Source organism: Colletotrichum lupini, chromosome 8 (assembly GCF_023278565.1).
Source record: "Colletotrichum lupini chromosome 8, complete sequence".
NCBI lineage: Eukaryota > Fungi > Ascomycota > Sordariomycetes > Glomerellales > Glomerellaceae > Colletotrichum > Colletotrichum lupini.
In genome coordinates, this window is record NC_064681.1 from 4,540,277 (window position 1) to 4,567,671 (window position 27,395).

Sequence of the window (27,395 nt, forward strand, 5' to 3'; positions counted from 1 at the left end):
GAGTTTCACTCGGTACGCATCAGACAAGGGTGGCCTCTTGCAGCTACCGAGGCTCGCCAAACTCGGATCTCGCAAAGTTCGGATGCTACCTAGGCGCCTCATTTCAGCCGCCCTTCGCAATAGCTAGCAATCTATCTGAAAAGCACGAGACCACTGCATGACCAGCTCGCTGCCACTGAGTGCGTCTTGCCATGTCCAAGCCATGACTAGTTCCCTTGGGTAATGTCACAGTCTGATGCCCGCAAGGGACTAACACATTCAGCCGCCATCACCCATGCTTATTCCCCGCATTACCAGGGGGAGTGCCTTTTTTCCAGGACGGCTGGTATCCGCTTCTTACACGATGAATAACACCATCCGTGCCATTACGGCTTGTTACCACCGAGCTTGGCTTTCCAGAACGGGCCGAGATCCTGGACTTTGCATTTCCGAGTCCCTAAATTGGCCTTGATTCGTGCCCAAATAAGTAATCCGAGTTATGGTTATTGCATAGTGGTAGTTTAAGCAAATGGGCGGTCCTTCATCTAAGGTTCAGCCAAATGTGCTGGCTTGAGAGCCTCCATCTACCCGAAGCACGACTTCCAGCTCTATAAAGGCGGCTAGCTAAGACAATGGAATACACCATTCACAGCACCACGGTCCACTCTTTTCCACCTCATCACTCACAATGAAGTTCTCTTCAAGCCTCGTCTGCCTCCTGGCACCCATCACCGTTCTCGCCGCTCCCCTCGAGGAGAGGCAGGCCTCGCAGTCCATCGACAAGCTGATCAAGGCCAAAGGCAAGCAATACTTTGGCACCTGCACCGACCAGAACCGCCTGACTGCCGGCAAGAACGCCGACATCATCAAGGCCAACTTTGGTCAGGTCACGCCGGAGAACTCGATGAAGTGGGACCAGATCGAGCCCAACCGCGGCCAGTTCAACTGGGCCACGCCCGACTACCTCGTCAACTTTGCGCAGCAGAACGGCAAGCTTGTCCGCGGGCATACGCTTGTGTGGCACTCCCAGCTTGCGGGCTGGGTGAACAACGTCCGTGATAAGGCTGGTTTGACGACTGTCATTGAGGACCATATCAAGGCTGTTGTTGGCCGGTACAAGGGCAAGATTTACCACTGGGTGAGTCTATGTCCACCTTCTTATTCTTCTTCTCTAGGAAACCAACGTTACTGAACCTTGTGTGGTCAGGACGTTGTCAATGAGATCTTCAACGAGGACGGCTCCCTCCGTTCCTCCGTCTTCTCGCAGGTCCTCGGCGAGGACTTTGTCGGCATCGCTTTCCGCGCCGCCAGGGCCGCGGACCCCAATGCCAAGCTATACATCAACGACTACAACCTCGACCAGGCCAGCTACGCCAAGACGCAGGCCATGGCTCGCAAGGTCAAGGAGTGGATCGGCAAGGGCATCCCCATTGACGGTATCGGTACGTGTGAAGCCAGTCCAACACACTCTTCCTTGGTCGCCATGCACGAATACTAACGGATTACGCGCCAGGCTCCCAAGCCCATCTCCAAGCTAACCAGGGCGGCAACGCTCTTGGCGCGCTGCAGACCCTCGCCGGCAGTGGCGTCAAGGAGGTCGCCATCACGGAGCTGGACATTGTCGGCGCCAGCGCGGCTGACTACACGGCTGTGACAAAGGCCTGTCTGCAGGTTCCGCAGTGCGTTGGTATCACGGTCTGGGGAGTGCGTGACCCGGACAGCTGGAGGGCGCAGAATAATCCGCTCTTGTTTGATGCCAACTTTAACCCCAAGGCAGCTTATAACGCGGTCGTTACTGCTTTGCAGTAGGTCTTCTTCCTCGATGCGAATTGGGGCTCGGGTGCTTCTCGGTAACCTGTACGGTTTCTGTCTTCATGTACAAATTGGAACTTTTGGCAGCTGTGCCGTATATAGGACTGTGTTATGAACAAATTCAATCTTTGCTTAGGAAGTAACTAGTCATCCGGCTGTGTTGCAACAGGTCAGCTTGGCGAGGAACGTTGGTTAGCCGGGCCATCCAATCAAGACTCTATCGACGTGATTCACCTTGAGTTTGTTTGCGCTGAATGCATGGTGGCTTAATATTGCACTCACCCCGCGCAGTTTGCTGGGTATTCACAGGTAGTCACCCACACAGAATTGCCAAACAAATCCTTTGAGGTTCATCGATAATAGATAGGCTCGGGTAAATGATCCCGAGAGCATCCAAAGTGTCTTTGCGTCTATTCTTGTTCAAGTCTCTCCCCCTCTAATCTGGCCTTGATGCTTTCGAATGCTGACGACTGGAACATCGCACGCAGGATCGTTAGGTGACGGTGTAGATTGAGAGTGATAGCCATTTTCTCCGCAACATTCTTTCCTATCTGAGCCTCTACTCATGACTTCCTTACCATATTTCTCGAAGCAATGGAGCCCCTGAACCGGGCCGAAAGGGCTGGACAAGGACCAACCCTCATCGGCCTCATTCTAAATGCCTCTGAGTCTACATCTCAATGAATTATAGCCTATGGAGCAGAAGAGACAGTTGGAGATCTCGTGCCGACAGTCGTGTTATATTCAGACTTGCTCTGTCTGGCTCGTGCAAATGCTCAGGTTCTCCTTCGGCTGTGCCCACCATCCGTTGGCATCGGCGGAGAACACCATGTTGATTTGCTGTGCCTCGACAACATCCTGGACACCATCATCTGGTTTTGGTCGACTGTAATCGCAGGGTTATTGCCAGCAATTTCAACCACTTCGATTCTTGAGCCTGGTCGATCAGAGTACCTCTCATATCTCCCCATCTTGTTGAAGGATCCGCTCTGCATAGTACCTCAGTCGCTTTCAGGCTCATATTGTTTGCAAGACTTTGCCAAGAAGTTAATGGTTGCCGAGACAACTTCTCAAAGTCTTGCTAGGATGAGTTGATTGATGCCGCTGCTACCTTTGCCTGACAGTTCTTCTGCTTCTGACCCGGCGGTTCTGGTGCCGACATTAGGTACGACTGGGAGAGCCAAGGCGGTACAACTCAGCCATGATCAAATACTGGTTTCGCTAGGAGGCAAAGCCAAGTCTGCAAGACCACACAGCGGCGGTCCCTACCTCAAGTGGATCGTCATGGACCACGTAGCGTGCCTGGCCGAGAATTATCTCCTCGCGATGTACGTGGGTCTCTCCCAAGTGCATCTCCCCGCGGACGAGGTGCTGTCCAACCCTGTACAGCTACTGAATATAGTCAGCCGCCACCGGGTTTCGCGAACCTTTACCCCTCATTCTTTCTTGGCGAAGTTATCCAGGGAGCTCGTGTTGGAACAAACATCGTCGTGGGATGGAGATCTAGATCTCGGATGTTTGCAATGGGTTGGTTCGGGTGGGGAAGCAAACACAGTGGATGTCTGCGAGACACTCCAGACACAACTCGAGAACTACAGTGCTCGCAAAGACATCATCGTCCCGGGTTTTGGAGTCACAGAAACTTGTGCTGGGTGTGTAAATAACGCAAATTGCCCGACGTATGATCGAGGACAAAATCACCAACATCTTGACGTTGGCAAAGGCGTCCCTGGGCTACAGCTGCGAGTGAGACTCTTAGATGGCAATTCTCCATCTACATCCGCAAACGCCGGCCAGGTTGGGCTTCTGGAACTCTCCGGCGACGTAATATTTGACGGCTACTTCAACGATCGCGACTTTACTGCGGCCGCCTTCAAAAGTGATGGCTGGTTTATTACTGGCGATGTTGCTTGTGTCAACCACAACGGTCAATTAATCCTCTGGGGACGCTCCAAAGATGCGATTATCATCAACGAGGTGAAGTACGCCCCAGACGAGCTGGAACACCATTTCGAGAAAGAGTTGATACAAGGGGCAGTTCCGGGCTCTTTCTGTTGCTTCTCAACTTCGCCACAGTCATCTGACACAGAGCAAATTGTCGTTGCTTACGTACCATCGGTTGAGGACAATGATACCCGAGCCCGGAACAAGACTCGCAATAGGCTAGTCGATAGTATCGGCTTACATACGTCTTCATCTGCCATCGTTCTACCCCTAACAGCCGCTGATCTCAAGCCATCGGCACTAGGAAAGCTGCCCAAGAGGTGCGATCAAGTCGGCTTTCGGGAAGGGCACGTACAGACAGCATCTCCGCAAAGCGAGCGAAGCCGACAGAGTAGAATAGGACGCAGCAGAGGAGACAGTTTCTTCTCTTGAGGGACTCATTCGCCACGAAATACAGGAGTATTTCCAAGTCAAGGGGCGCATCTCAGCATCGAAGGATCGGTATTCTGGCTCGGCGCTACGTCAATGGACCTCATCAAGATAGCGCGTCTAATCTCGGACTGGCTTCAATTACCAGAAAGACTCACGCTCAGCCAAGTTGAAAAATTCGACGTCTCGGCGGCTAGCTATGATAATTGAGGGATCTGAGAGGAAATATGAAGCCGGCAGCCCGGTCGTTACCCTCCGGTCAAAGGGCAGAAAGACGCCGCTGTGGCTCGTACATCCCGGTGTCAGAGAAATCCTGGTCTTCATGAACCTCATGAGGCTCACCAACGACCGGCCAGTCTATGCCTTCCGTGCGGAGGGTTTCGATAGCGGTGTTTCGCCTTTTGCCTCCTTGGATGAGTTGTCGGATTACTATTTTCAGCACCCCAAAGCCGTCCAAGCAAAGGGGCCGTATGCTATCGCAGGCTATCCGTTCGGCTCCATGATTGCCTTCGAATTATGTAAGAGACTCGAGACAGCAGGTGATGAGGTTCTTTACTGCGGTTGCTGGAACCTTCCGCCGCATATAAAGCACCGCAGGAGACAGTTCGGCTGGGTAGAGTGTCTCGCCAACTTATTTCACTTCACGAAGCTCATCGAACAGGATCAGGCTTTACAGCAGATCCCCATGTTGCGCACATTCTCAAAGCAAGAAGCAGTCGCCCACCTCCGAGCCCCCAGCGACTCGGATCGTTGGCTTGAGTTAGGCCTCGGCGAAGAGGAGTTTGTCAAGTGGGCAGCTTTGGCATCTTCGCTCCAGCATCTGGCTCGAGACTACGAGCCGCGGGGAACGATACGCAGCATGGATGTATTTGTCGCAGATCCTCCACAAGGAGGTAGCTATTGACCGCAAGGATTGGGTTCTGAATAAGCTCAGCCGGTGGCGGGAGTTTGTGAGCGATGTGCAGTGTTATGATGTTCCGGGTGAACACTATTCTATGTTGGACGAGGTCAGCGTGTCGCGGTTTGCGGAGAAGTTGAAAGAGGTCTTGGAGGCACGAGAAGGGCCGCTACGTCGGACCCTTCAGTAAGTTTCTCCTGCAGCTCTTCGGTCCGGACTAAGGTAATGCATAATGCGTGAAGCTGGACACTGTCAACTTCGTGGATGGGAAAGCAGCGGATATGCAACTTGGGTATCTGCGAGTAAATTGCAACACCCGAATTGGCTTTTCCGCAGCGCTGCGTCAAGAAGTCATAACCTCCGGTTCCTTCAGAGAGCCGGCCTCGTAGCCGGCGGGTCTGAGATCCTTTATCAATACCGGCCCGGTTCTGAATCATGCTTCCGGTCCGTCAACGGGGGATAGATTGTCCCCGCGGTCTACGTTTCTCCGCGGGAAACTTTATAAAAGAGCTTCCAAAGTTCACACGTCGGAGACAATGCATGTTAAGACCGAAGAAGTATCATGACAATACGCAATATTTATTTACTGCCAGAGCGGCGGCTGAAGCTTCCTTCAGACTATATCCATGAATTATTGTACGTGTTGAGAACGGCTACAGGCCGAAAAACTTCATGTCATCGTCGCCCCGGATGGGCACAGTGTGTCCAACGCCAACAGCCCAAACACCCGTCAGGTGATCACCAAACACATCAGTGCGATAGTTGGCAATAGGGGTGTTCTGAGAGGAAGTGACAGGCTTGTCCGGGTTGTATCCAAAGACGCCAGACCACTGCTTGATGGTCTCCTGGTAGTTGGCGTAGTTGAGCGTGGTGTCGGTGCTGCCGTGGTAGATCTGCATGCGGGGGCGGGACCCCGTGTAGCCGGGGTAGGCGTCGTAGACCCATTGGGCCCAGCGTGCCGGCGTGGCAATCGATTGGCCCGAAGAGCAGGTGCTATTCCAGCCGTTGACCGTACCGGTGTAAAAGCAACCGGCTGGAACGCCGTTGTAGACGATGCCAGCGGCGAAGACGTCGGGATACGTCGCGGCCAGGACGTTCTATTGCGCGATTAGTCACTCAAGCATTGTCTTGTTGAGTTATGGACGTTGACTCACAGTCATCATGGCGCCGGATGAAGAGCCGGTGACAAAGACCTTCGACTTGTTGCCGTTGTACTTGCTGAGAGTGTATGAGACCATGTTGGCGATGGAGTTGCTGTTAGCTCCTCCGTTGTGGGTGAGAGTTGCCTTTGAGGAGACATCCCAGCAGGTTCCCGAGTATGGTGACTCGGGGTAAATGACGATGAAGCCCTTCTGATCTGCGAGTGTCTTGTAGGGGCTGTTGTTGTAGTAGGCTTGAGCGGTACCTGTGCAGTAGTGGATGGCCACAACCACGGGAGGGTTCGCCGCCAGCTTGTCGGGAACATAGATGTACATCTTGACGCCGCTGGGATTTGAGCCAAAGTTCGTGACCTGCTGCAGCGAAGCGGCGCTGGCAGAGGCGACCAGCCCAAGAGCGGAGAGAATTGTGCTGAACTTCATAGCTGCGATGGACTTGCTACAACCAAGTGCGATGCCGATTCAGTGTCTTGAGGACGATCTTGGGCTCGTTCTTGAGCAACTACTTATAGTCCTAGGTGACGGAGTCGAACGAACGAAACTGTTGACAGAGCTCCCTGTGACGCATCTGGCAACTTTTGTAGACTTCCCTTCAGCCGCTCGTGCATAGAACCAAAGGGGCCGCATGCACTATGTGTAAAACCCGGTGATCTCGTTACCCCACTCGTAGGGTAGTGTTGAAAAGGGGGCCATCATCGTCAATTTAGCCGGTTGGCTGGGGGCCGTGCTAGATCCATGTCTCATCCGAAAGCGAAAGGAAATTGGTTCATCTGGAGTTGTCTAAAAAGCTTTTATTCGGCACTTGCCATGGCTTCCGAAAGGGAAACCCGGCTCTTTTGGAAAAGTATGGGTGCCGGTATCCGTTGTCCAAAGTGGCTCTTGCATCGGCCTTCCCGAAGGGGGTGCCTTGCAGCGCGGAGGCTGATGAGCCTTTGGAGGAGGTGTCATGCCGCATTGCTGATCTGTGCGGGTAATTCGACAGGGTGTTTCTACCGGTCATGCCGGGCACGGGTGATGCTCCCGCGACTTAGCATCTGCAGGTTCCTGTTCTGTTGCCGAACAAGCTAGGATCCCACGTCGAAGCAGTTGGCGATGAAGAGTGTTGGTGGAGTTTGGACGAAGCTTGAAAGAAGGGGCTCGGCTTGACAGGCCGCTTCATCCCCACAGCGCAAGATAACCTCACCGCAATCTGGGTGAAGAAGCAGTATTATTATCCCGTTAATTCCGGCGAATGGTTGGTTCGGACAATCAGGGTTGCCGCGTTGCCGATCGAGGCTTTGGTTGCTTCCCTTTCTTCCGACAACTCGCACCCGACTTGAATGGTTTTTCTTTCTAGAAACTATTTTGTACAGCGAATAGCTTTTGTCACCTGGTATCTTCATCATAGTACACCGTCGCTATAACCTCGTCAGCCGACACGATCCTCTCATTCCATGCGCGATCACTGAACATCCGGCATCCAGTAAGCTGGCGATCCTTCGAAGTTGGGAAACGTAGCAAAGGCCTGAAGACAATCAGCTCAACATCCTAGTTGAAAACTCTGGAGGAAATCGTGTACCGAAGAGTCTAAGTCCAGCCAATCCGTTGTCTCCCAACCACTGAGGAGGTTCGTCATCCCTTCGAACCCATGCTGCTGGAACACTTCACCCATATCGGCCGGCGGTGCTGGAGCGCCCGAAACCTCTTCCAATTGCATCGGCTCCGCACCTCCATGCTCAGCACGCTCAATGGTCGGCTTCCTCTCACGGCCTGAAGGGCCTTCAGAATGAGAACTAGCCTCTTGCCGAAGCTCTTCGAGAATGACAGAGTATCTGCGGCTTGGGCTCTCGGCAGTCGTTGCTTTCGCCAGGTGATTCTGGCAGCGATCTGCCAGCTCAAAGAGGCCCCTTTCCGGGTCCTGTCTCCCTCTTTGAATTTCATAGACGTACACCACCGCGAGTGCACAAAAGGTGACGTACGGCGTCCACCAGAAAGCGTGGAATAACTTCCCGTCACTAGCCATGCCGTCGACCGTCTCAAGTGCGGCCTTGGCTGCAGTGATGCATTCATCAATACTATCTTCTAGAGGCGATTGCTGACCACCTCTCGAGCCACCCGTTCCAAGAAGAAAGGGTCGGTTGGCGTGCATAATGGCGTGGCAATATGCCAGCTTGAGGGCTGTGTTCTGTCTTCTGAATGACGGAATTAAGGACATGGGTCGAACGGTACCCAAATGGTGTGGCAAGGACTCGCGCCACCGGTGTAGAGCCTTGCCGTATCGATGTGCAATCATGAGACGGTCATCTTTATGAACGGGTTTAATCGAGTACACCTCGCGAGAAATACCGTCAATGATTTGAGCGAGTTTGGCGTGGAAGATGAGACTCTCAACATGGCAATCCATCTCTGGCTCGTCACTTGATCTTCCTTGGGGTGTCATGTCCTCATCGTTGACGCAGTCAGGGAAGTCCTGATCGATATCGTCGTCGCGGTACATCCTCGGCCGACCGAATACAACAGAGAGATACTTGTCGATGGTGTATGCCACCCAGAAAGTCCTCTTCCGGCACTGCGACAGTATGTAGTCCTTGTCGCTGCTGGCCCTGTTGCGTCCAGACTTCCGATGTAGACCCAAAGCCGAGATGATGGGAAGAATGCTCCCAAAGACATACCATGCTTGATTCATGCGAGATGTTTGGAGGAGATACAACACCTGCAAGAGGCGTGCCTGCGAGGACTCTAGCTTCGGCAACCCGATCTCTGCATCCGTTAAACTCAAAGCCTGAGAAAAGAGAGCGTCGCTGCGCAGAAGGTGAGAAAACCTTTCTTCGTCGACATTTCGGACCTTGCTTTGTCGGAGGGTGACGATAGCGAGAATGGTCAAAACGATAGAGGCTTTGGCGTGGCCAATTTCGTGGTGCAGCGGACGGCTGTCTTTCGCATTTGCGAGCAGAATCTCGAACCACTGGGCGACGTAACCTTGATGAAGGCATCGATAGGTTACTACGCAAACATCAAAGTAGAAATCCAGCATGTCCAAGCCGGCCAACCGGTCAGGAAGAGTCGATACGTCCAACGGCTGCGAATCGAAAGGCTTGTCTCCTGCCCTCGTCAGCCTCTGATGCTGTTCGGCGCCGCTCGGTGCGTTTCCAGGAACGTCAGTAGTATTAGATCTCTGCGACGAAAGGCGCTTCCATGCTCGGTGCAGGAATGTTAGACTCGAAGTGGTGTCAACATACTGCCCTTCGATCTCGGCAATCTCGACTTCTGGCGAGGCGCGTGAGCCTGGCAGAGCGCTGCGCCGGCTGCGCTCTGCAGCCTCCGCCTCGTCGGCTACATGATCACGGCTTCTCGACCGAGCCGCACTCTGGCGGGGAAGACGTGGTTCACGCGGTGCTAGGGATGGGAGAGGCGCCGCCGAGGGAAGCGGTCTTCTGTGAATGGTTAACTACCACTTTAACCATCATCGAACACTACTTGTTCTCACAAAGACATACCTGTGCACCTCTAGGGAAGTTGAGGGGACCAGTCGGGATTCAAATAACCCGGGGGCAGAACTGGATGCTGGCGGAGGTGTCGGCGGTCTACCTCGGCGGTAAGTAGCGTCGTAGATGCAGGAGAGACGTTTCCGGGTGCAGACGTCGCATGGGATCGTTCCGGAGCATTTCAGCTTCTTGGATTTGCAAAAGTCGCATGCGCGACTGACTTTGTGACTTCTTCGCCGATTAGCGGCGGCAGCAGCAGCCGATGACGAACGGCCCTCTTCGGGGCCCTCGGGCGAACCCTCGGGCAAGCTGCGTTTCCTCCGATCGGCAATAGTCGGCGGCAGAGTTGACGGGGACGGCTGTGATATATTTGACGAAGGTGTCGGGGCGGATGTTGTTAGAGGGGCATCATCGCGGATACCAGTGTCGGTGCTCGCCGTTGTTTCCGCTGGTGTGTCGGCCATCCTACCACCATCCATGAATATCCGACCCTCCGATGCGTTTGCTGATGGTCTCCACTGACTCAAGTCCGATTCTCCGGACTACCACGTCGGTTCCAGCACCCACAACGGCTCCTACACCGGGTTCAGCGCTCCGAGTGTGTGCGCTTCGTCTTACTACGGCATATGACGAATCCGTAGGTGGATCATAACGGAGGATATCTCGTATCGGAACAAATCGAAAAAGATACCTGACGCCTCTCGCGTGGTGTGGCACGCAGATCTGGCTGGGAGTTTGTGCACAGAAAGCAGTCCGGAAAAGCGAAAGTCAGGGGCCAGCTGATTATTAAGGGGAGCAAGCAAACCGGCCACAACGCACAGCAAACAAACGGCCCCCTTGCCGGCGCTCAAAGCTCGGCTGAAATGCGGGGCAAGGATGAGCAAATCGGTTGGATCGAAACCTTCTTACCCTCCACAAGTCCGGGCTCACTGTTCCCAGAGTCTGTTTCCAAGATGCCCCCTCGCTTCACATGCTGTTGATAAAGCATAATATCTCTCGACAAGGCGCTTGTCCAATGGGGATTGTTGCCGAGCAATCACTACATGTGTTGGCCACGTGTTGCTGTGCTTACAATCAGATTGTGTAAGTTTGTAACTTCGTCCAGTATACTCGATCTGGCCTACGAATCAAACTGCTTATGACGAGCCGGCAGATAGTACAGCCTGGGTTCTTCCTCTGCCCACAGGAAACTCGCAAGAGACGTATGGATAAATAATTATGCAATGATATCATTTATGAGCTAAATACAACAGTACTTGCACAAAGAGTCGGACTTGTGGCCCAAATTGGCCTTAGTGACCCCTCCCAATGGAATGACAAATTCGCAGTATGCCAACTCCCGAGCTTTGATCCCTGCTGCAAATCATCATTGACTCCAGCGCTGCAGAAACGATGCAGCTGAAATCTTCAGAAACCATGGCGCGGGGATAAGTCAAGCACTGGAGCAACCATTATCCGAGTAGACAGCAGCCTGCAGCCCACGGCCTCCCACTATCATCTCTTCGAGGTAGCTCGGCACCGATGTGGATGAGATCTAGGAGACTGTCTATCGGACGATCGGACGGTCAGTCCATCCACCCCCACCAGAATCCTCCCTAAATCCGGTCGTCTGCCCCGCCATCCCCCGCTCTACTCCGGACAACCCGAGTCGGTCCCTGTCCGCTGCTCCTATGAGGCGGACGGCGGCTTCCAGAGTTGCACTGGCTCTCCAGAACTTCGACCCACCGACCGCGGCACCGTTCGTTTCGTCGCAGCTTGCTGCACTCGTGAACTCTGCTCCTGGACCCCTGACGTCAACATGGTGGCACTCGAGACTCTAGACTAGCCGATCCCCTAGCGGACGTGTTACTTTATATGATGCGGGCCAACCCCTCAATTGTGTTGCCTCGGGGCAGACAGAATCAACGATCTCAAGCATCTATCTCTTTCTGAGTCGTATCGAAACAAGCAATCAACATGTCTATCGAAGTTTACCATCTTGGGCTTTCTCAATCAGAGAGAATTGTGTGGCTTTTGGAGGTTGGTAACTCGCAAACAATCATTTAGGTCTGTAATTACTGAGACTCTACTAGGAACTCCAAGTACCATACGATTTGCATGTCTTCCAGAGAGATCCCATCACAGGACTCGCGCCCAAAGAAATCAAGGAGATCGTGAGTCTTTTTCAGCAGATTTTGTGAATAGTGGATAGACAGCTGAACGAGTCAGAACCCCGCCGGAACCGCACCGTATTTCCGCGACAGCACTGTTTCACCGCCAATCCAGCTTGGAGAGTCAGGCGCAACTGTAGAGTACATTCTCAACGTCCACGGTAGCAAGGCTGGCTCCGGAGCCCCGAGACTTCTTCGTACCCCCGATGACGCCGATTACGCCGCCTACCTCGAATGGTTTCACTTCGCCAACGGTACTCTTCAGCCCACTCTCGGCCGCGCTATGACCCTGTTGTTTGCCGGCGCTTCGCAAAGTGACTTTGGCAAGCGGATGGAAGAAAAGTCCCACCAGGCCCTCAAGCTGATTGACAAGCGCTTGGCCAACAACAAGTGGCTTGCCGGTGAGAACCTGAGCGCTGCGGATATCATGACGGTCTTCACTCTGACCACCATGCGTGGTTTCTATCCTCTCCTGGACTTGTCAGAGCATAAGAACATTTTGCGGTATTTGAAGGATGTTGCCGAGCGCCCCGCGTATCGCAAGGCGCTGGAGAAGGGCGACAAGGGCATGGAACCTATGAACGGGCCCAAGGTTAAGGCTTTCAAGCAATTCAAGGGATTCGGTGCCATCTACGAGTCCTTGGGATACTAGAAAATTTAAGCCGCCTTCGACAGATACTCTACTCACGATTCATGAACGATCAATATGACAAGGCGATATAACTCAATGAAACTCATCATCGAGAGGACATGACTTGCAGTATCGAATTATGTGACCAAAAAGAATAATTTCCTGCCGCAAGCTAAGTAACCCTTCAAGGATGGCAAAAGGATGCTCAACTGACCAGCCTGGGGGTCGAACCCAGAATCTCCTGATAACATGATGAATCGTAGTCAGACGCCTTGCCATTGGGCCAACCGGCCGTGATAATCGAGTTGTTGATCCACTGCGGTGGATGCTGCAGGTTCCCAGTCTCAGGCAATTTGAGAAGTCGAGGTTGAGGGCGACGTGGTGGGTGACGAGTTGGCTTCACGAGTAGACTCCGAATTTGGAGACTTCCGGTCTCGTGTGAGGTGGTTCATGTCAGATAATCGAAAATGGGACCCAGGAACTTGGTAAATCAGGCGCTCTTCAGTAGTTCTCTACCCCAGCTTGGCTAGTGGTTCTGAGGAACACAGGAGAGTCTCTTGTCCGACGATGACACACAAATGCATGGCTATGGCAATTTGAAGCCGCGTGTACGGGAAACTTCACAGTGTTGAGTAAATTACTTTATGAGAGTATCCGGAAGAGCTGAAGTTTCTTTCAGAGAGCATATTTGAACAAAGGGCTCTTCTCCCCCATGCGGCCAAGCTCTTCTTCAGTATACCTCTCCCTCACTTCGTCTTCAGTCTGTAGCGCCTTCTTCTCATTGAGCCTCTTTAGAAGGATTTCGAGAGCAATAACAGCAATGATACCGGCCGATGCAAATCCAAAAGATGTTCCAAAGCCCGTAGGGTATGTCGGCGCTTCCTTGTCGAGGTAGATATAGCTGCCGATCAAGCCACCAATGTTTCCGACACAGACCAAGAAGCCGATGCTGATTGCTCGTTTCTCTGGGCTCGGCGTATTTGCTACGTTCCAGGCATTGACTCCTGGAAGGATTGGATACATTCTGGCGATCCTGGGTTAGTTCCCCAATGTCTTCTATATGAGACCGACAGGTGTATTGAGATGAAAAGACTTACCCGAAACAGGCCAGGCATACGGCGAAATAACACAATGCAATGTTGTCTTTGATATCGGCGCTCTTTGCGAACAAGATGCTAAATGCAACCACGAGGCAAAGCTGAGGGCCAATGATGAAGGGCATTCGCCACGAATACCTATCAGCAAAGACTGAAAATATGTAGGCCGAGATAGCGCCCACCGCATAGGGGGGCATCGTCAAAAGCTGCGCGTTGGCCGAGGTATAGCCCATATTTTTGATAATCTGCGGCATCGTGAACTTCATGGCGTAATTCGGGACCGCATTCGACCAGTTCGCAAAGATCAAGAGATAGATCTTCCAGTCTGTCAAGACAGACATCAAAGCTTGCTTATCAAAGTGTTTCTCTCGGAACTCGCTCGGTCGATGAACCCGGCGGGCTTCTTGTCGTAATTCGAGATAGCGCTTTTCGTCGGAGTCAAGCCACTTAGACAGAGCGGGAGAGTCGATGAGGAAGAAGAAGCACATAACGCCAATGACCACTGTAGCCAAACCTTCGAGGATGAATATCTAAGTTGTTGTTAGAAATATGCAAGAAAAGTTCACGGCTTACAGACGCACCCATCGCCAACCTTCATACCCTCCGACACCATCCATTTTTGCGATGGCAAATGCTAGAAGGCCAGAGACGCCTCCACCAGATGCGGCAGACGTATAGAGAAGAGCTATCCTAGTCTGCGTCTCGTTTGGGAGGTACCACTTGGAGATGATCAAAATAGCGCCGGGGAGGAAGCCTGCTCTGTTCCTAAGTTAATCTTTGCTGTAGTCTCTCCAACCAGTTAGGAGTGGTTGCTTACTCAAACAAGCCAAGGAATATTCGAACAGCTATCAGGCCACCATAGCTTTGGACCACGCCGTTGCAGGTCATGATGATGCCCCAGCATGTGACAATGCCACCAATGTAGAGCGAAGGTCTCTTAAACATGTGTAGAATCATGTTGCTCGGGACTTCGGCTAGGACGAATGGGATGAAGAAGACAGAAACTGCAATGTTGTACTCGACGCCCGTCATGTGGAGGCTACCTAACAACCCTTCGATTTTGGCGTTTCCAATATTGGTCTTGTCGAGATACGCCATGAGGTAGAGCAGAATCAGCATCGGCATAAGTCGGTACTATTGAAGATGCAAGTCAGATTATGTTGTAACACCAATAAGACGTATCATAGGGGGCAGTTGCAACTAAAGTGTACGCACGTCGACTTTGCGGACTGCTTTCTTCTTCTTGTCCTCTGGGAAGTTGCCGAGGAATGCAACGTCATCAGGGCTCAGGTTGCCATTGCGTTGATACTCATGGTGGGTAACAGAGTCCTTTTCGTGAGAGACGTGTTCAATGTCGGAGCGGTCCGAAGAGACCCTGGTGACAGCCATTTCTCTTGTTGCGGATGTGATTGGTTGGCACTTTCTCTTTGTCAGAGAGTTCTCCATAGAATGAAATGATCGTTAGGCAGCTGCTTGAAGCTGGAAAGTCGTCGCGACTCGGCTTTATAGTTGAAAGGCGGGAGACGAGGCCTTGATATCCAGTTACTACTATGGAACCTGGGGAAGCGGCGTGAAACCTACAGCTAGGTCTGGAGTTGCGGGGGAAATTTCCCAGGAATCTGGGGTACTGCCCTTGGCGCCGGGGTCCTCGAAGCAGCGAGTGGCTCGGAAAACAAATATTTTCCAGTCTTGATAGTAGCGTCAAGCCACTTCTGCTTAGCGTCAGCGTCCATAAACAGCCCGGATTAGAAGATTTCGGAAATGCATGTGCGAAGACTGCTTGGTTTATCAAACAACTTCGTCTCAGTCTCTCTGGTGACGCCATGAGCGGGGAGGATATGTGCAATGCATTGCTCTCGTAGATGGCGAGATAGTCGCGGTATCCGTTCCGCGATTCTCCGTGCCAAAGTTCGGAGCACATCACCTATGACACGTTTGCGGCATGTGGCTGGGGTGACAATTGGACGAGCCCGGACTTGTCAAGCCCCATCCTGGCACTCACATCATCCTTACTGTTTCTCTTGGTTGTTATGTGTGTGTTCTGGACCCTCTTTTAGTGGACATGAGTCGTGGTTCCGAGCCTGCTCGGACTTGTGTTCTCGGATTCTGACCGGAAAAGAAGTCGCCCATCTCACGCCGGTTCGGATGAGCGGGGCTGGTAGTCAGCTCCAAGCATACGCTGTAAGCATTTGGCATTCTTCTTCAATCATGGGAAAGGGTGCATGGATCCGAGTAAGTAGGCGCGACTTCGGCACGTTCTCAAACGCGAGCTCAGCTAGCCTCTAAGAAAAGTTGTGTGTGAAACTTGCCATGATCTGGTTATAAAAGACTTCATTGCAGGAGGTAGTTTTAGACTTGCCTTCACCACACTCAATACAGACACCAAAATCTCATAACTCTGTAATCACTCTCAGACCACCTTAAACTTCCAATCCCACAAACCTTACCGAATCATGGGTTCCAATGTCGGCCTTGACCTCCGTGGTCTCACCCCTGCCCCCGTCACCCCCTTCAACAAGGACGGCAGCGTAGACTACGACGCCATTCACCGTCTCGGCTCCTGGCTCGGCAGCATCTCTGGCGTCAAGGGTCTCGTCGTTCTCGGTCATGCCGGCGAGGGCACCTTCCTGACGCAAGACGAACAACTTGCCGTCATCAAAGCCTTTGTCAAGTCCGTTGACAACCGCATCCCCATCATTGCCGGCATTACGGGAGAAGGCACCGAAGTAGCGGCCCTAGAGGCTAAGCGTGCCCGGGAAGCCGGCGCCTCGGCCGGTCTCTTGTACCCTTCTCACGGCTGGCTCCGCTTCGGCTATCAGCCCGGCGCCCCACAGGACCGGTACAAACGCGTCTTTGAGGTCAGCGGGCTGCCGCTGATCCTGTTCCAATATCCTGACGTAACAAAGGCGACGTACAACTTGCAGACTCTGCTCGATATTTCGGCGCAACCTGGCGTTTTTGCAATGAAGAACGGCGTCCGAAATATGAGACGATGGGATACTGAGATCCCCGTCATCAGAAAGGAGAGGCCGGATCTCCAGATTCTCACCTGCCATGACGAATATCTTTTGCACACCGCCTTTGATGTCGATGGTTTTCTGGTTGGCTACGGCAATATTGCGCCCGAGGCTCTGATTGAGTTGATCAAGGCGGGCAAGGCAAAGGATTACCCCAGAGCGAGAGAGATCCACGACAAGCTGTTGCCAGTGACCAAGGCAGTGTACCATCGAGGATCGCACATGGAGGGCACTGTGGCGCTGAAGCACGCGTTGGTTGCGAGGGGAATCTTGGAGCATGCGACTGTCAGGTCACCTTTGTTGCCTTTGGAGGATGGAGCGGAGAATGAGATTTTCGCAGCTGTCTCTGCAGCTTCGCTCTCACGTGTGAAATAGTCGATGCATGTTACTAGGTACCCCGGAAAATGCTGTGTTGGGAAAGTGCCATGGGCTATCATGTACGTACGGTAGAAACTAGAGAACCATTCGTTCAGACAACTTTCCACTCCTAGACCCTATCAGTGGGAGTTGAAATCCGCCATGGACGCCCTCGTATGCCAACCATCGATCACCATTGATGAAACCTGTAAAGGTCTAGCCAGTATTTTGGAAGCAGCTTTGGCAGCTAAGATGATTAGCGAGCTCAGCCCGCTTTTAGCTGCTCTTAGGTCTAAGTGGCTTGAGACATCATCCTGATACCTAGTACCTACACTTCATTCCAGTCAAAAAAGCCACCAACATCATCCATAAGGCCATAACCCGGTGCGCTACTCGGCACTCAAGACAGACATTCTGCCCACACCTCAGACACTCAAGTTTCATTGAATTGAATTTGCCAACCACAGTCTTCATGTCTCTAGAACTTACAGCACACTGATGGGATTCTGATGTTGTTGTGCTACGGCATCGGTTCCTTTAAGATGGTCCTATCAGTGTGATAGAGTCGCAATCTCCCCAGGTCTTTTGTCTTGAAGATCGCTATGGTCTAGGCTCAAGCTGTGGCTCTCCAGGCTTGTGTGGCGAAAGCCTAATGGCCAGGAACGGCCAATATGTGTCTTTGTGGCTCTCGATAGCACGAGCCAAGCACATGTCTAGACGCCTTACACCTCCTCTCGATCCGTGGTCCCCTTTTACCAAACGGCGGGGATTTCTTTCAGACATTCGAGCCCTGAATGTTTCCTTCTAACGCGGGCCGCCCTTTAAGAACCTTATCATTCCATATCCCCTCATTAGTGTGTCCCTGCAAAAAGACATCAGCTGTCTAGTCTTCCTCACAGACGAAGTATGGAGTCCACTAAAGATATTTTGTTCTTTCCCGGAATTTTCTGGGCCACATCCCGATGGACTCAGATCCTTGGAATCGGGCTCGCGGCGTGGTTGCTCTACGGAACGTTCCTGGCAATCTACAGAGTCACCCTCCACCCGTTAGCAAAATTTCCTGGCCCGAAGTTCGCCGGTGCGACATACTGGTATGAGATATGGTTCGATGTGGTACGCTGGGGAAAGTTCACGCATGAGATCAAACGTCTTCATGAGATTTACGGTTCGTAAACTTCCAACTACATGTGCGTCTTTGAGACTGATAGATGCTGATATCATGTGATGCGTTTAGGTCCTATCGTCCGGATCAATCCAGATGAAGTTCACTGTAATGATCCAGAGTTTGTGGACATTATCTACGCAAATGGAAGTAAAAAGCGTAATAAGTCCAAAATGTTTGTAGAGGGGTTTGCTGCAGAGTGAGTTCACCCCATCCAATACCTCGTTCCACACATGTCAGGTTTGCTAACAGATGACGTGTAGCTTGAAGAATGTGAGGGACCTTAGACGGCCCGAAGTTACTCATCAGTCAGCTAATTTTTGTCACCAGGGAGGATTCGGCACAGTTGACCACGCTCATCATCGCCTCCGCAGAGCGGCTGCCAGCAAGTACTTTTCAAGAGCGCAGATTGCCAAACTGGAGTGGGTGATCCATCAAGATGCTCAACGACTTTGCGACAAGTTCCTTCGGTACCAGGGTCGTGGACCATTCGAAGCCGCGTCGGCGTACAGCTGCTTCACAGCCGACATTGTCAGCGATTACTGCTTCGGACAGCCTTTCGGGTTCCTTCAACAAGCTGATTGGGAGCCCAACTTCAAGGAGGCAGTGTATGCGATGTTGCAGTTGATCCACATCATGAGGCACTTCCCGTGGACGACCTGGATGATGGAGGCTATACCATTGTGAGTACTAGTGTTCGCATGGCCTCTTGGTGGGTGCTAAAGACGAGCAGGGGCGTTATCAGAAAGCTATCGTCAAAGATGGGAGCGCTTGCTGAGCAGTCCAAGGTGAGAGCTGTCGATGGATGTATACAGGTGGACAAGCTGACGAGGGCAGGTAAAAATGCCGGAGATGGTCAGGCAGACCAAGTCAGCATATGAAGCCGGCATCAAGCGCGACCGGACGACGGTGATCCATTCTCTTCTAGAATCGGACCTGCCGCCTGAAGAGAAGACGATTAAACGACTCACTGGCGAGGCAACGGTGATGCTCGCCGCTGGCACTGAGACGACGGCTTCAGCCCTCAGTGTGTGCACCTATCACTTGCTCCGCAACCCGGACGTCGTTGAGAAGATCAGAGCCGAGCTTCTCTCCGTTACTATGAACCCCAAGGAGATTCCGACCTGGGCCACTCTGGAGAGGCTACCATACTTCAGTGCCTCCATCATGGAGGCATTGCGTACGGGTTATGGTTCCCCGTCGAGATTACCACGGATCGCACCGGACGAGGACTTGGTTTACCAAGGGGCGTGGACACCACCAGGTGCCTCATCACCAGTGGAGGTGACGCACGTCATTCCACGAGGCTATGCGAGTGGTATGTCGGCGTGGATCATGCATCACGACGAGAGGGTGTTCCCCGACTCTAATAGATTCCTCCCTGAGAGATGGCTTGATGAAGACGGACAGAGGAGGCGGGGTTTGGAACGGTACCTATTGACATTCTCCAAAGGAAGCCGGCAGTGTTTGGGCATGCAGTAAGTTTCTCACCATTTCTTTGCGGTAGCTCCCCCATGATCTGTTCTTCGGTTCAAACTTTCTGAGTTTACAGCTGACCGAAAAAGGCTGGCATACTGCGAGCTTCACGTGGCCATTGCTGCCATGACGTTGCGCGTCCTGCCGAAGTTGAGATTGTACGAGACGACAGATGCCGATATAGAGTATGATTATGACCTTGCTGTTGCAATGCCGAAGAAAGGAAGCAAGGGCATCCGTCTGGAGGTGGTGTGAAGACTGCAGCGTTAGCGCCGAAGGCGCCTTGGGGCCATAGCTCCTAGGCAAGCTTTGATGAGCAATTGAATGCGAGAAGCTCGGTGTTGAGAAGATCCAATAGTGAAAGCTTCCTGGCGGCATGAGGGGATCTTCCGAGCTTGAGAGTGACATTGAGTTGATGCGCGCATGTACTTACACGGTGGTCGACATGGTTTTCTGGAAGACATGCTTCATTTTTCCTTAATGCATACTGAATTTGGAGTACACCTTCGACCTGAGAAATCTTTGAAGTGATTGTTAAGCAATCTAGATTGGATGATAAGTTCTCCAGGGACGAGTCAAGTTAAGTGAGTGAGTGAGAGCGAGTGAGTAAACAGGAAGAGAGTGAGAGTAAGAGTGAGAATGAGAGTGAGACCACCGAAGTATCAGTGCGGCGCTTAGGGCCACACTGTGACCACATCTAGCCTAACGCGCCCCACTCGGTCCCGAGCGCCGCGCCTACCGGGACCGAAGCCAGGGCCATTTGGAACTGAAAATACGGCGAACGGACTCTATCTTCGCCGACACAACCAACACATGGAAGCCTTTGATGATGGGTTTACGGTGTACGGATGGACACACGCACACCTGGATTTGCTTCCACTCATTGCTTCCACTTCGTTCACCATCATTGGATGCTTAGGTAAGACGACGCGCGCGCGACTATTACCAATGCGCCGCCCAGCCCCCTGACTAAGGCAATCTAACGATCCAAGGATCCAGAGACACCGCCGAAAAAGACAAGTCAAGCCGTCCCCATTTATGATCTCCCACTCTAATTATCTACTACTTTTGCTGGATAATCTAGACCCGATGCGACTCTTGGGAATCAACGATTGGTGAAGCCTATTCATTGGGTCACGACCTTTGCTTCCGGCGCGCGGCATCCCGAGTGGCACAGTACAGAAACAAAGAGCCAAAGTGCCCGTAGACAGCCACTAGGCGCCCATCTAGCCAGTTCTCCGCAATCAATGTAGCAATAAGCATATGATCCAAAAGAAAAAGGAAAAGTCATCTTCTGTCCCCGTCTTCCTCAAGAGCGCGCGCTACCTCTGACTAATGCCGTGGCACCCGCCGCGCCGTTGCCTTGACTCGGCCTGGACCCCTGCCTTTACCATGTTGGTTGGTGCATGTTGGAGCCCTGGGCAAGCTCCGGACATTGTCTGACGACACGGAGTACATCTGCAGTAGGGCTTATTCCTACGTCTTTTTCATGTAGCATCACAGTCTATGGATACCACTGCAGTTAACCCGCTCCATGTGTCTGATCCCAAATCCCAAGTGCCAGAAGAAAAGAGAAGCACACCAAGCTTTACGAAATCCAATTTCGCTTGTCACACGCAAGCTCAGAGCTGAATAATCCGAGCGCCGCTCCGTCTGAAACATTGGATTGGCTCTCAAATGGTTCCATCCAGCGCGAGAGGTACAGGCACACAGGGAAAAGGCCGGGCCGCAGTGCGACTATGCCGGCGTGCGTGCAAGCGTGTGGTACCTCGCATCTTTGGGGATGGGATGGATGAGATGGGAAGGATTGGGCCGAAGCCCAGGGCGTCAGCTAAAAAGTCACCGGATCCTCTACCTTTGTGCCGATAAAAATCATTCATTATCCTCGCTCCCACCCTTTTCTCGAGACCCTGCGCCTATGCCTTGAGCCCTCTCTTCCTATCGTAGATCTCTTTGTCCAAGCAACTGTGCCTCGTTGGGTGCTCTTTCACAGGTGTCCACTCTCGCACTCCCCCACGGCAGTCCCGGACCGTCAAATCTCAACTCCGGCCCCCAAATACCGGCGACCTTGCTTACTTTCTCCCTTGATTGGGGAACATAATCTCACCTTCATCACCGCCAACCCTTTTTCCTCAACAACATCTCATACCTCTCATCATTCGCTGCCAAGAAAAACAGAACAACCTCACAAAATGGTCAAGCAGGTCGTGATTCTGGGCGCAGGCTACGCAGGCCTCGGCGTCGCCCATAAGCTGCTCAAGTATACCCAGCCCAAGGTCAAGGATCTCAAGGTCATCCTCGTCTCCCCCTCAACCCACCTGTACTGGAACTGCGCCGCCGTGCGCGGTCTTATTCCCGGCGAGTTCTCCGACGACACTCTCTTCAACGAAATCAAGCCCGGCTTCGAAAAGTACCCCCGGGATGCCTTCGAGTTCGTCCTCGGCAAGGCCACCACCTTCGACGCCACATCCAACACAGTGCAGATTGAGACTAAGGAGGGCCTAAAGTCACTTGAGTACGCACAGCTCATCATCGCCACCGGCTCATCCCTCGCCAGCGGCGTCCCCTTCAAGACCATCGGCACCCACGAAGAGACCCTTACCGCATGGCACAACCTCCAGTCCGAGGTCAAGGTCGCAAACTCCATCATCATCTCCGGCGCCGGCACCACGGGCGTCGAGACCGCCGGTGAGCTCGGCCACGCCTACGGCTCTACCAAGCAAATCACCCTCATCGTCGAGGGCGACGCGCCGCTCCCCGGCCTCCTGCCCCAGCTCGGCAAGATCGCCGCCAAGAACCTCCAGCAGCTCAAGGTCAAGCTCGTCACCAACGCCCGCGTCACCGAGGCCAACACCTCTGGCGCCCTAAAGTCCATCAAGCTATCCAATGGCGAGACCCTCACCGCGGATCTCTACCTGCCTCTCTTTGGCGTCCGGCCCAACTCCTCCTTCATCCCGGAGCACCTCCTTGATGACAAGGGCAGCCTGAAGCTCAAGCACGACCTCCGTGTCGAGGGCCTCACCAACGTCTGGGGCGTCGGCGACATCGGTAACCTCGAGGCGAAGCAGCTTATGCGCGCCGAGGGCCAGGCGCTGCACCTCGCCGACAACCTCGATGCCGTCCTCACCGGCAACGAGACCAAGGTCAAGGACCTCAAGCTCACGCTCAAGCCCCAGGTATTTGTGACGATTGGCAAGAAGAAGGCCACCGGCCAGTTCAACACGATGAAGCTGCCTGGCTTCATCGTCAGCGCCGCCAAGGCCAAGACCTTCTTCACCGAGAAGGGTCCTGGTCTCGTCCAAGGCAAAAACATCGCCAGAGCGTCGATTTGAGGAAGTCTACTTAATTGGGTGAATGATGGATGATGGAGAAAGATTGGTAATGGGTTTGCTTCAGCTTTGATATCCCGGGTTGCGAACTGTCGTTGCATGGCTTATAGTGTGTAAGCACACGGAACTTTTAATCATTGGACATATACCCTTAATATAGTCAAAACACGCAACTGTAGTGTCTTCCAAACCCGTGATCTGTCTATTGATTTCATCTCATCTCATAGCTGACCTAGGCTAGGCACCCACGTCGGGGCAGCCACCTGACAGCAGCCCGATAACAGTCGCATGTATCTAAAGCCTGACTGCCGTCTTCACAACGTCCCTCATAGCATCTTTCATTTCGATGTCGGCACTCTTCTCAGCATCGATCCAAATCCCCATCTCGTGCTCCTCCACATTGACCTGGAAGCCAGCTCCATCTCCTCTGGCATTGACAACAAAATTGAAATGAACCACCGGACGCCTGATCACAACACGCTGGGCAGCCTGGGACGACGAGCCCGCAACAGCATTCTCCACGGTTTCTTTTCCATTGGCCGTCGAATCCTCCACCGTCTCTTCCTGGATGTCGAGGATAGGTGGAAGGCAATTCCAGACATCAATCACTTGAAGAGAGACCGACTCAGCGACCGTCCGGATGATGGCATCTCGAACGGTGGAATCAGCATCCTTCATCTCGCCTCCGGGAATCCCGTGGAGGTTGTCATTATCACGGCCGGGCTTGTTCTTGAGGATCAGAGTCTCGGCTCCGGAGGGTCCACGGCGGACGATGGCGGCGCCGACCATGATCTTGGGACAGGGGATTTGGGCTCGAAGGTCTATCCACGAGAGCAGGTCGCTGCGGGAACAGTCAAGAATGTCCATTCTGAGCATGTTGATAGTTGAAGTGAGATAATTATTGACTCTTAGTATGTGGAGTAAAGTGTCGAGATAGAATTTTCAATGGGAGCTTGTAATGTTTGACTGCTTGGCGGTCGTAAGGTGGGTAAGGACGAGAGGTGAAAAGTAGGATTTCGTGAGACTCATATACCTTCCAGACACTCAAAAACTGGGATATAAGTTCCTGGTCAACCACGCTGCAGCCTGCTTGACTAGTTGGGAGAAATGGTTTCGTGACTGCCTGTCGTGTTGAAAGAGTACGACAAAGACTCTTTTGGCCTCGATGTAGTCGTGAGACTTCGTAAGGGTTCACATGATAGATGATAAATCTTCAGTCTAAGGGTACACGCCGTTTCAGAACCTAATGAGAGTAGCCAGGATGATGGTACCGTGGCCACCAGTCCGTTCTGGATATTGATAGTCTTGAAACTCATATGATAAGAGCTTGGCATTTACAAATAACATATTTCGTCCCCTTGAAGTTTTACTACAAGCCAGTCACTACTGGAATGTTATAGAGCCGGCCTCAAGTCCTGAGTGACTTTGCCAGCACGTTTCCAATCATGATGTCTCAGCTCTTTGATACTTCCTGTTTCGAAGCCAAAAGGTGAGTTATCATAATTCTAGTCATCTATCGTAAATCATTCCTGATATCGCAACTCTATTCTAACATTTCTCCAGACCAATACGCACCTCACATATGATATTTACTCAACCAGCGCAATACTGGCTCTTGCTTCTAAGCCACGCGCCCCATCTCCACATAATGAACGGAACAATAAGTCCCATCACAAAGACAATACCAGCAAGCAGCACATTGCCCCAGGCAATACCCAACACATCATATAATCTCGGTGCAAACAACGGGAAGCTGAAACCAGCCATCGTCCGCACAAAGGCCGCCGCACCTGCTGCGCTGGCCGCATACCTCTCATACGAGTCGATGACATACGTCTGCACGCACTGAAAAGACAGGATGAGGCCGGCGGCTAGAATCGCTGCGCCGATGTTTGGAACGATCCAGTGGACTTCAAAGTGTGCTGCGATCCCATACAGGAGGAGACCTATGGGGGTGATTATGGCTGTGGGGAACATGAGAGGGATCCTGAACTCTGGACGACCTGTATCGTTATTCTGTGCTTTGAGTTTACGATAGACCTGCAATTTGTGAGTCAATGGAATCTAGGTGTTACTGCAAGTGCATGTTCATCTCACCTTATCAATCAGAGGTCCGGAAACTTGTAGCCCGATCACGAAGCCAACGCCAAGTGAGATGTAGTTCAGACTAGCTGGTCCGGGCTCCATGTCGTACTGCTCACTCCACACAAAAGGGAATGACGCGAGGCTTAAGATAAGTTAGCTTTCATACATATTACCATACTGAGAAACTGAAACCTTACACAAGATACATAAGACCATACAGGTATGCCCTGTACACAGCAGTGATCTGCAGTGCTGGCTGAGTAAAAAGCATCCTGAAAGGTCTGACAAGATTCTTCCGCAACGTCTGTCCGAAAGTCCTGTCTGGGCGATCAAACTCTGTACGCAGATTCGCGTTACCCGTCTTCTTGCGCAGCATCTTTGCTTTGATTGCCAAAATCTTAGGGGCGTAAGTCTCGGAAAGGAAAAGAAAGGCAAGAATTTGGACGACCGCATCGGCGATGGAGACGGTCCAGAAGATCCAGCGCCAGGAGAGGTACTGTGTCAGATACCCGGCAGCTATAATAGTAAGAAAAAGATGTTCCGTAGATGCACCCAAGATGCAGGTAGTAACACTCACCGATAGGGCCGACAGCTGGCCCGAGAAATGGGGCCAGACTATAAATGGCCGTCGCAGTGCCTCTCTCTTCGGCTCTCCAGCAATCACTCAGTACGCCGCCACCAAGCTGAGGATCATATTAGCAAGAGTTTCCACGCTAGACAGACCAGAGACTTACAGCCTGAGGAGCACTTCCACCAAGGCCGCTGAGGAATCGAAAAGCCAACATCTGTTCCTTTGAAGCAGAGAAGCCGCAGATGGTATTGAAGATCAAGTAAAACATGTTGGCAGACTGAAGCACAACAACACGACCGTACATCTCTGACAATGGAGCAAGAACGAAAGGCCCCACGGCGTACGCGAGGAGAAATATGGACATGAGGAGATATGTCTCAATGTCAGACTCAACGTCAAAGTCGTCCGCGAGGGTGTCCAGTGCCGGGGCCAACATGGTTGAGGAGACTGGTGATATGAACGTGAAACATGAGACCAAGATGGTTGCCGTCCATTTTTTGTGCCTGGCCCAATTCTTTGGGTTCATTGGGTCGTCAGGCCCAGACCATGTCACCTAGAGGATGGTTAGCTTTCTAAATTCTGGGCTGACAAGTCGGAGTACAAAATCCTATAGATGAGGTCTACTTATCACATACCAGGTCTGGGTCTTCAGGATCATCAGGTCTGATATCCTGTGCAGGCTTTTCCTCGAGAGGAATCTCTGCAGAGGGTCCTGCCTGCGTATCGTCATGGGAAAGTAAGTGTGAACGATCGTCATGAGCCGACGTCTCCAGGATAATCCCAGGATGTCTGCAACCAGATTCCTCCACTGGGTTTTGAAGCCAGGGAAATTTGTATGCTGTTCTCTCATACTCTGTGAAAGAAGGTAGTCCTGGACTCCACCCTCGCCATAGGCTAGATCGAGATCGAGTTAAAGTCCTGTGAAGGCTGAAGCCCGTTTCGGAGTCTGCCGATACCGGCTTACGGGGAACGAAGTAGTAGGCATGTGGTTTCGAATCAGACATGACAAAAACGGAATAAAGATGCAGAAGCGAGAGTTGGAAAGTCTTGAAGCGAGTGTGTAAAGTGCGTTATGAACGAATGTTGTGGGTAATTTTGAAAGGTCTGTGTGTGTGGTATGGAGCTATAGAACTTCATTTAGCATATTATATGAATTTCCTCAAGACTGAAAAAACGAGCGTATCTCGTGAATAAACCTGATAAGCCCAGTCTTCTAGCAACAAGACGACAAGGAAAATAGCACCGCCTCATGCACTCATGATAGCATCGCCCGGCTCTGGCGTGATATCCTCGGGCTTAGGAAATCAGCCTTCCTGTAAGCGGTAGAACCAGCCGAGCTCAAGAGGTCACACATCCCTAAATTCATTCGCCCAAGTTCATCACGCCAGGTGATGCAACAAGGAAACCCAGCAATGCCAGAGTGTATCTTCAACCCAAGTCGCGGGTGAGAATGACAGCCGAAGCTTTCTTGGCAGTCGATCGGCGGGGTGGGAGTGGGTTCTTGGATTGCTACGTCAACTGTGGCTGATGAGTGCGTTTTGGGAGTAACATTTTTCTAGACTCCGCCCAAGCGATGCCATGAGCCCAAGGATAACCCTGAAAGTAAGTGCAATTCTTATTTATAGCTCAGGTACGGCCGTACGTGATTGGAAGACTATCTTTTAAGACGGGAAACCTTGAGTAGATGTTTCGGGGTCCGTCGTCGGATGAGATACGAGATCTGGGACAACCAATCTGGTCGCGTGCTCACTACTCCTGGCATCACGCCTAGGAATTAGACATCATGATACCACGCATACTAGCCAGTTGAATCTTGAGAGTTCACCGTCTAATCGGT

General features: G+C 52.2%; 9 protein-coding genes and 1 non-coding gene across 10 annotated transcripts; 5 read left to right on the plus strand and 5 right to left on the minus strand.

Annotated features, from left to right (window-relative positions):
- Positions 1-667: 667 nt before the first annotated feature.
- On the plus strand, positions 668-5,068 carry CLUP02_15825 (glycosyl hydrolase family 10; the record flags this gene model as incomplete). The annotated part of the gene is made up of 11 exons (XM_049294749.1): positions 668-1,117; positions 1,187-1,421; positions 1,493-1,727; positions 1,789-1,880; positions 1,961-2,030; positions 2,083-2,100; positions 2,217-2,283; positions 2,572-2,881; positions 2,957-4,086; positions 4,136-4,256; positions 4,329-5,068. 11 exons carry the CDS (start codon positions 668-670, stop codon positions 5,066-5,068), a joined length of 3,468 nt encoding a protein of 1,155 aa, XP_049151896.1.
- Positions 5,069-5,094: 26 nt separating this feature from the next.
- Positions 5,095-10,147, minus strand: CLUP02_15826 (fungal specific transcription factor domain-containing protein; the record flags this gene model as incomplete). Its single annotated transcript, XM_049294750.1, has 12 exons — positions 5,095-5,157; positions 5,221-5,500; positions 5,720-6,159; positions 6,217-6,658; positions 6,851-6,946; positions 7,047-7,208; positions 7,281-7,408; positions 7,466-7,533; positions 7,589-7,616; positions 7,670-7,723; positions 7,778-9,632; positions 9,696-10,147. The coding sequence occupies 12 exons, from the start codon at positions 10,145-10,147 to the stop codon at positions 5,095-5,097; spliced, it is 4,068 nt and encodes a 1,355-aa protein (XP_049151897.1).
- A 1,492-nt stretch (positions 10,148-11,639) lies between these two features.
- Positions 11,640-12,485, plus strand: CLUP02_15827 (glutathione S-transferase; the record flags this gene model as incomplete). The annotated part of the gene is made up of 3 exons (XM_049294751.1): positions 11,640-11,702; positions 11,756-11,836; positions 11,892-12,485. The coding sequence occupies 3 exons, from the start codon at positions 11,640-11,642 to the stop codon at positions 12,483-12,485; spliced, it is 738 nt and encodes a 245-aa protein (XP_049151898.1).
- A 189-nt stretch (positions 12,486-12,674) lies between these two features.
- Positions 12,675-12,757, minus strand: CLUP02_tRNA276. Its single transcript has one exon. It is a non-coding gene; the product is annotated as a tRNA-Arg (tRNA).
- Positions 12,758-13,139: 382 nt separating this feature from the next.
- On the minus strand, positions 13,140-15,007 carry CLUP02_15828 (major facilitator superfamily transporter; the record flags this gene model as incomplete). Its single annotated transcript, XM_049294752.1, has 5 exons — positions 13,140-13,488; positions 13,562-14,091; positions 14,143-14,326; positions 14,379-14,695; positions 14,777-15,007. The coding sequence occupies 5 exons, from the start codon at positions 15,005-15,007 to the stop codon at positions 13,140-13,142; spliced, it is 1,611 nt and encodes a 536-aa protein (XP_049151899.1).
- Positions 15,008-16,014: 1,007 nt separating this feature from the next.
- CLUP02_15829 (dihydrodipicolinate synthetase) lies at positions 16,015-16,953 on the plus strand (the record flags this gene model as incomplete). Its single annotated transcript, XM_049294753.1, has 1 exon — positions 16,015-16,953. One exon carries the CDS (start codon positions 16,015-16,017, stop codon positions 16,951-16,953), a length of 939 nt encoding a protein of 312 aa, XP_049151900.1.
- An 888-nt stretch (positions 16,954-17,841) lies between these two features.
- Positions 17,842-19,828, plus strand: CLUP02_15830 (cytochrome P450; the record flags this gene model as incomplete). Its single annotated transcript, XM_049294754.1, has 6 exons — positions 17,842-18,100; positions 18,170-18,296; positions 18,361-18,780; positions 18,843-18,885; positions 18,950-19,575; positions 19,663-19,828. The coding sequence occupies 6 exons, from the start codon at positions 17,842-17,844 to the stop codon at positions 19,826-19,828; spliced, it is 1,641 nt and encodes a 546-aa protein (XP_049151901.1).
- Positions 19,829-21,765: 1,937 nt separating this feature from the next.
- Positions 21,766-22,905, plus strand: CLUP02_15831 (uncharacterized protein; the record flags this gene model as incomplete). The annotated part of the gene is made up of 1 exon (XM_049294755.1): positions 21,766-22,905. The coding sequence occupies one exon, from the start codon at positions 21,766-21,768 to the stop codon at positions 22,903-22,905; it is 1,140 nt and encodes a 379-aa protein (XP_049151902.1).
- Positions 22,906-23,196: 291 nt separating this feature from the next.
- CLUP02_15832 (uncharacterized protein) lies at positions 23,197-23,778 on the minus strand (the record flags this gene model as incomplete). Its single annotated transcript, XM_049294756.1, has 1 exon — positions 23,197-23,778. The coding sequence occupies one exon, from the start codon at positions 23,776-23,778 to the stop codon at positions 23,197-23,199; it is 582 nt and encodes a 193-aa protein (XP_049151903.1).
- A 518-nt stretch (positions 23,779-24,296) lies between these two features.
- Positions 24,297-26,562, minus strand: CLUP02_15833 (MFS multidrug transporter; the record flags this gene model as incomplete). The annotated part of the gene is made up of 7 exons (XM_049294757.1): positions 24,297-24,373; positions 24,501-24,942; positions 25,000-25,129; positions 25,185-25,503; positions 25,565-25,670; positions 25,722-26,111; positions 26,194-26,562. The coding sequence occupies 7 exons, from the start codon at positions 26,560-26,562 to the stop codon at positions 24,297-24,299; spliced, it is 1,833 nt and encodes a 610-aa protein (XP_049151904.1).
- Positions 26,563-27,395: the final 833 nt, after the last annotated feature.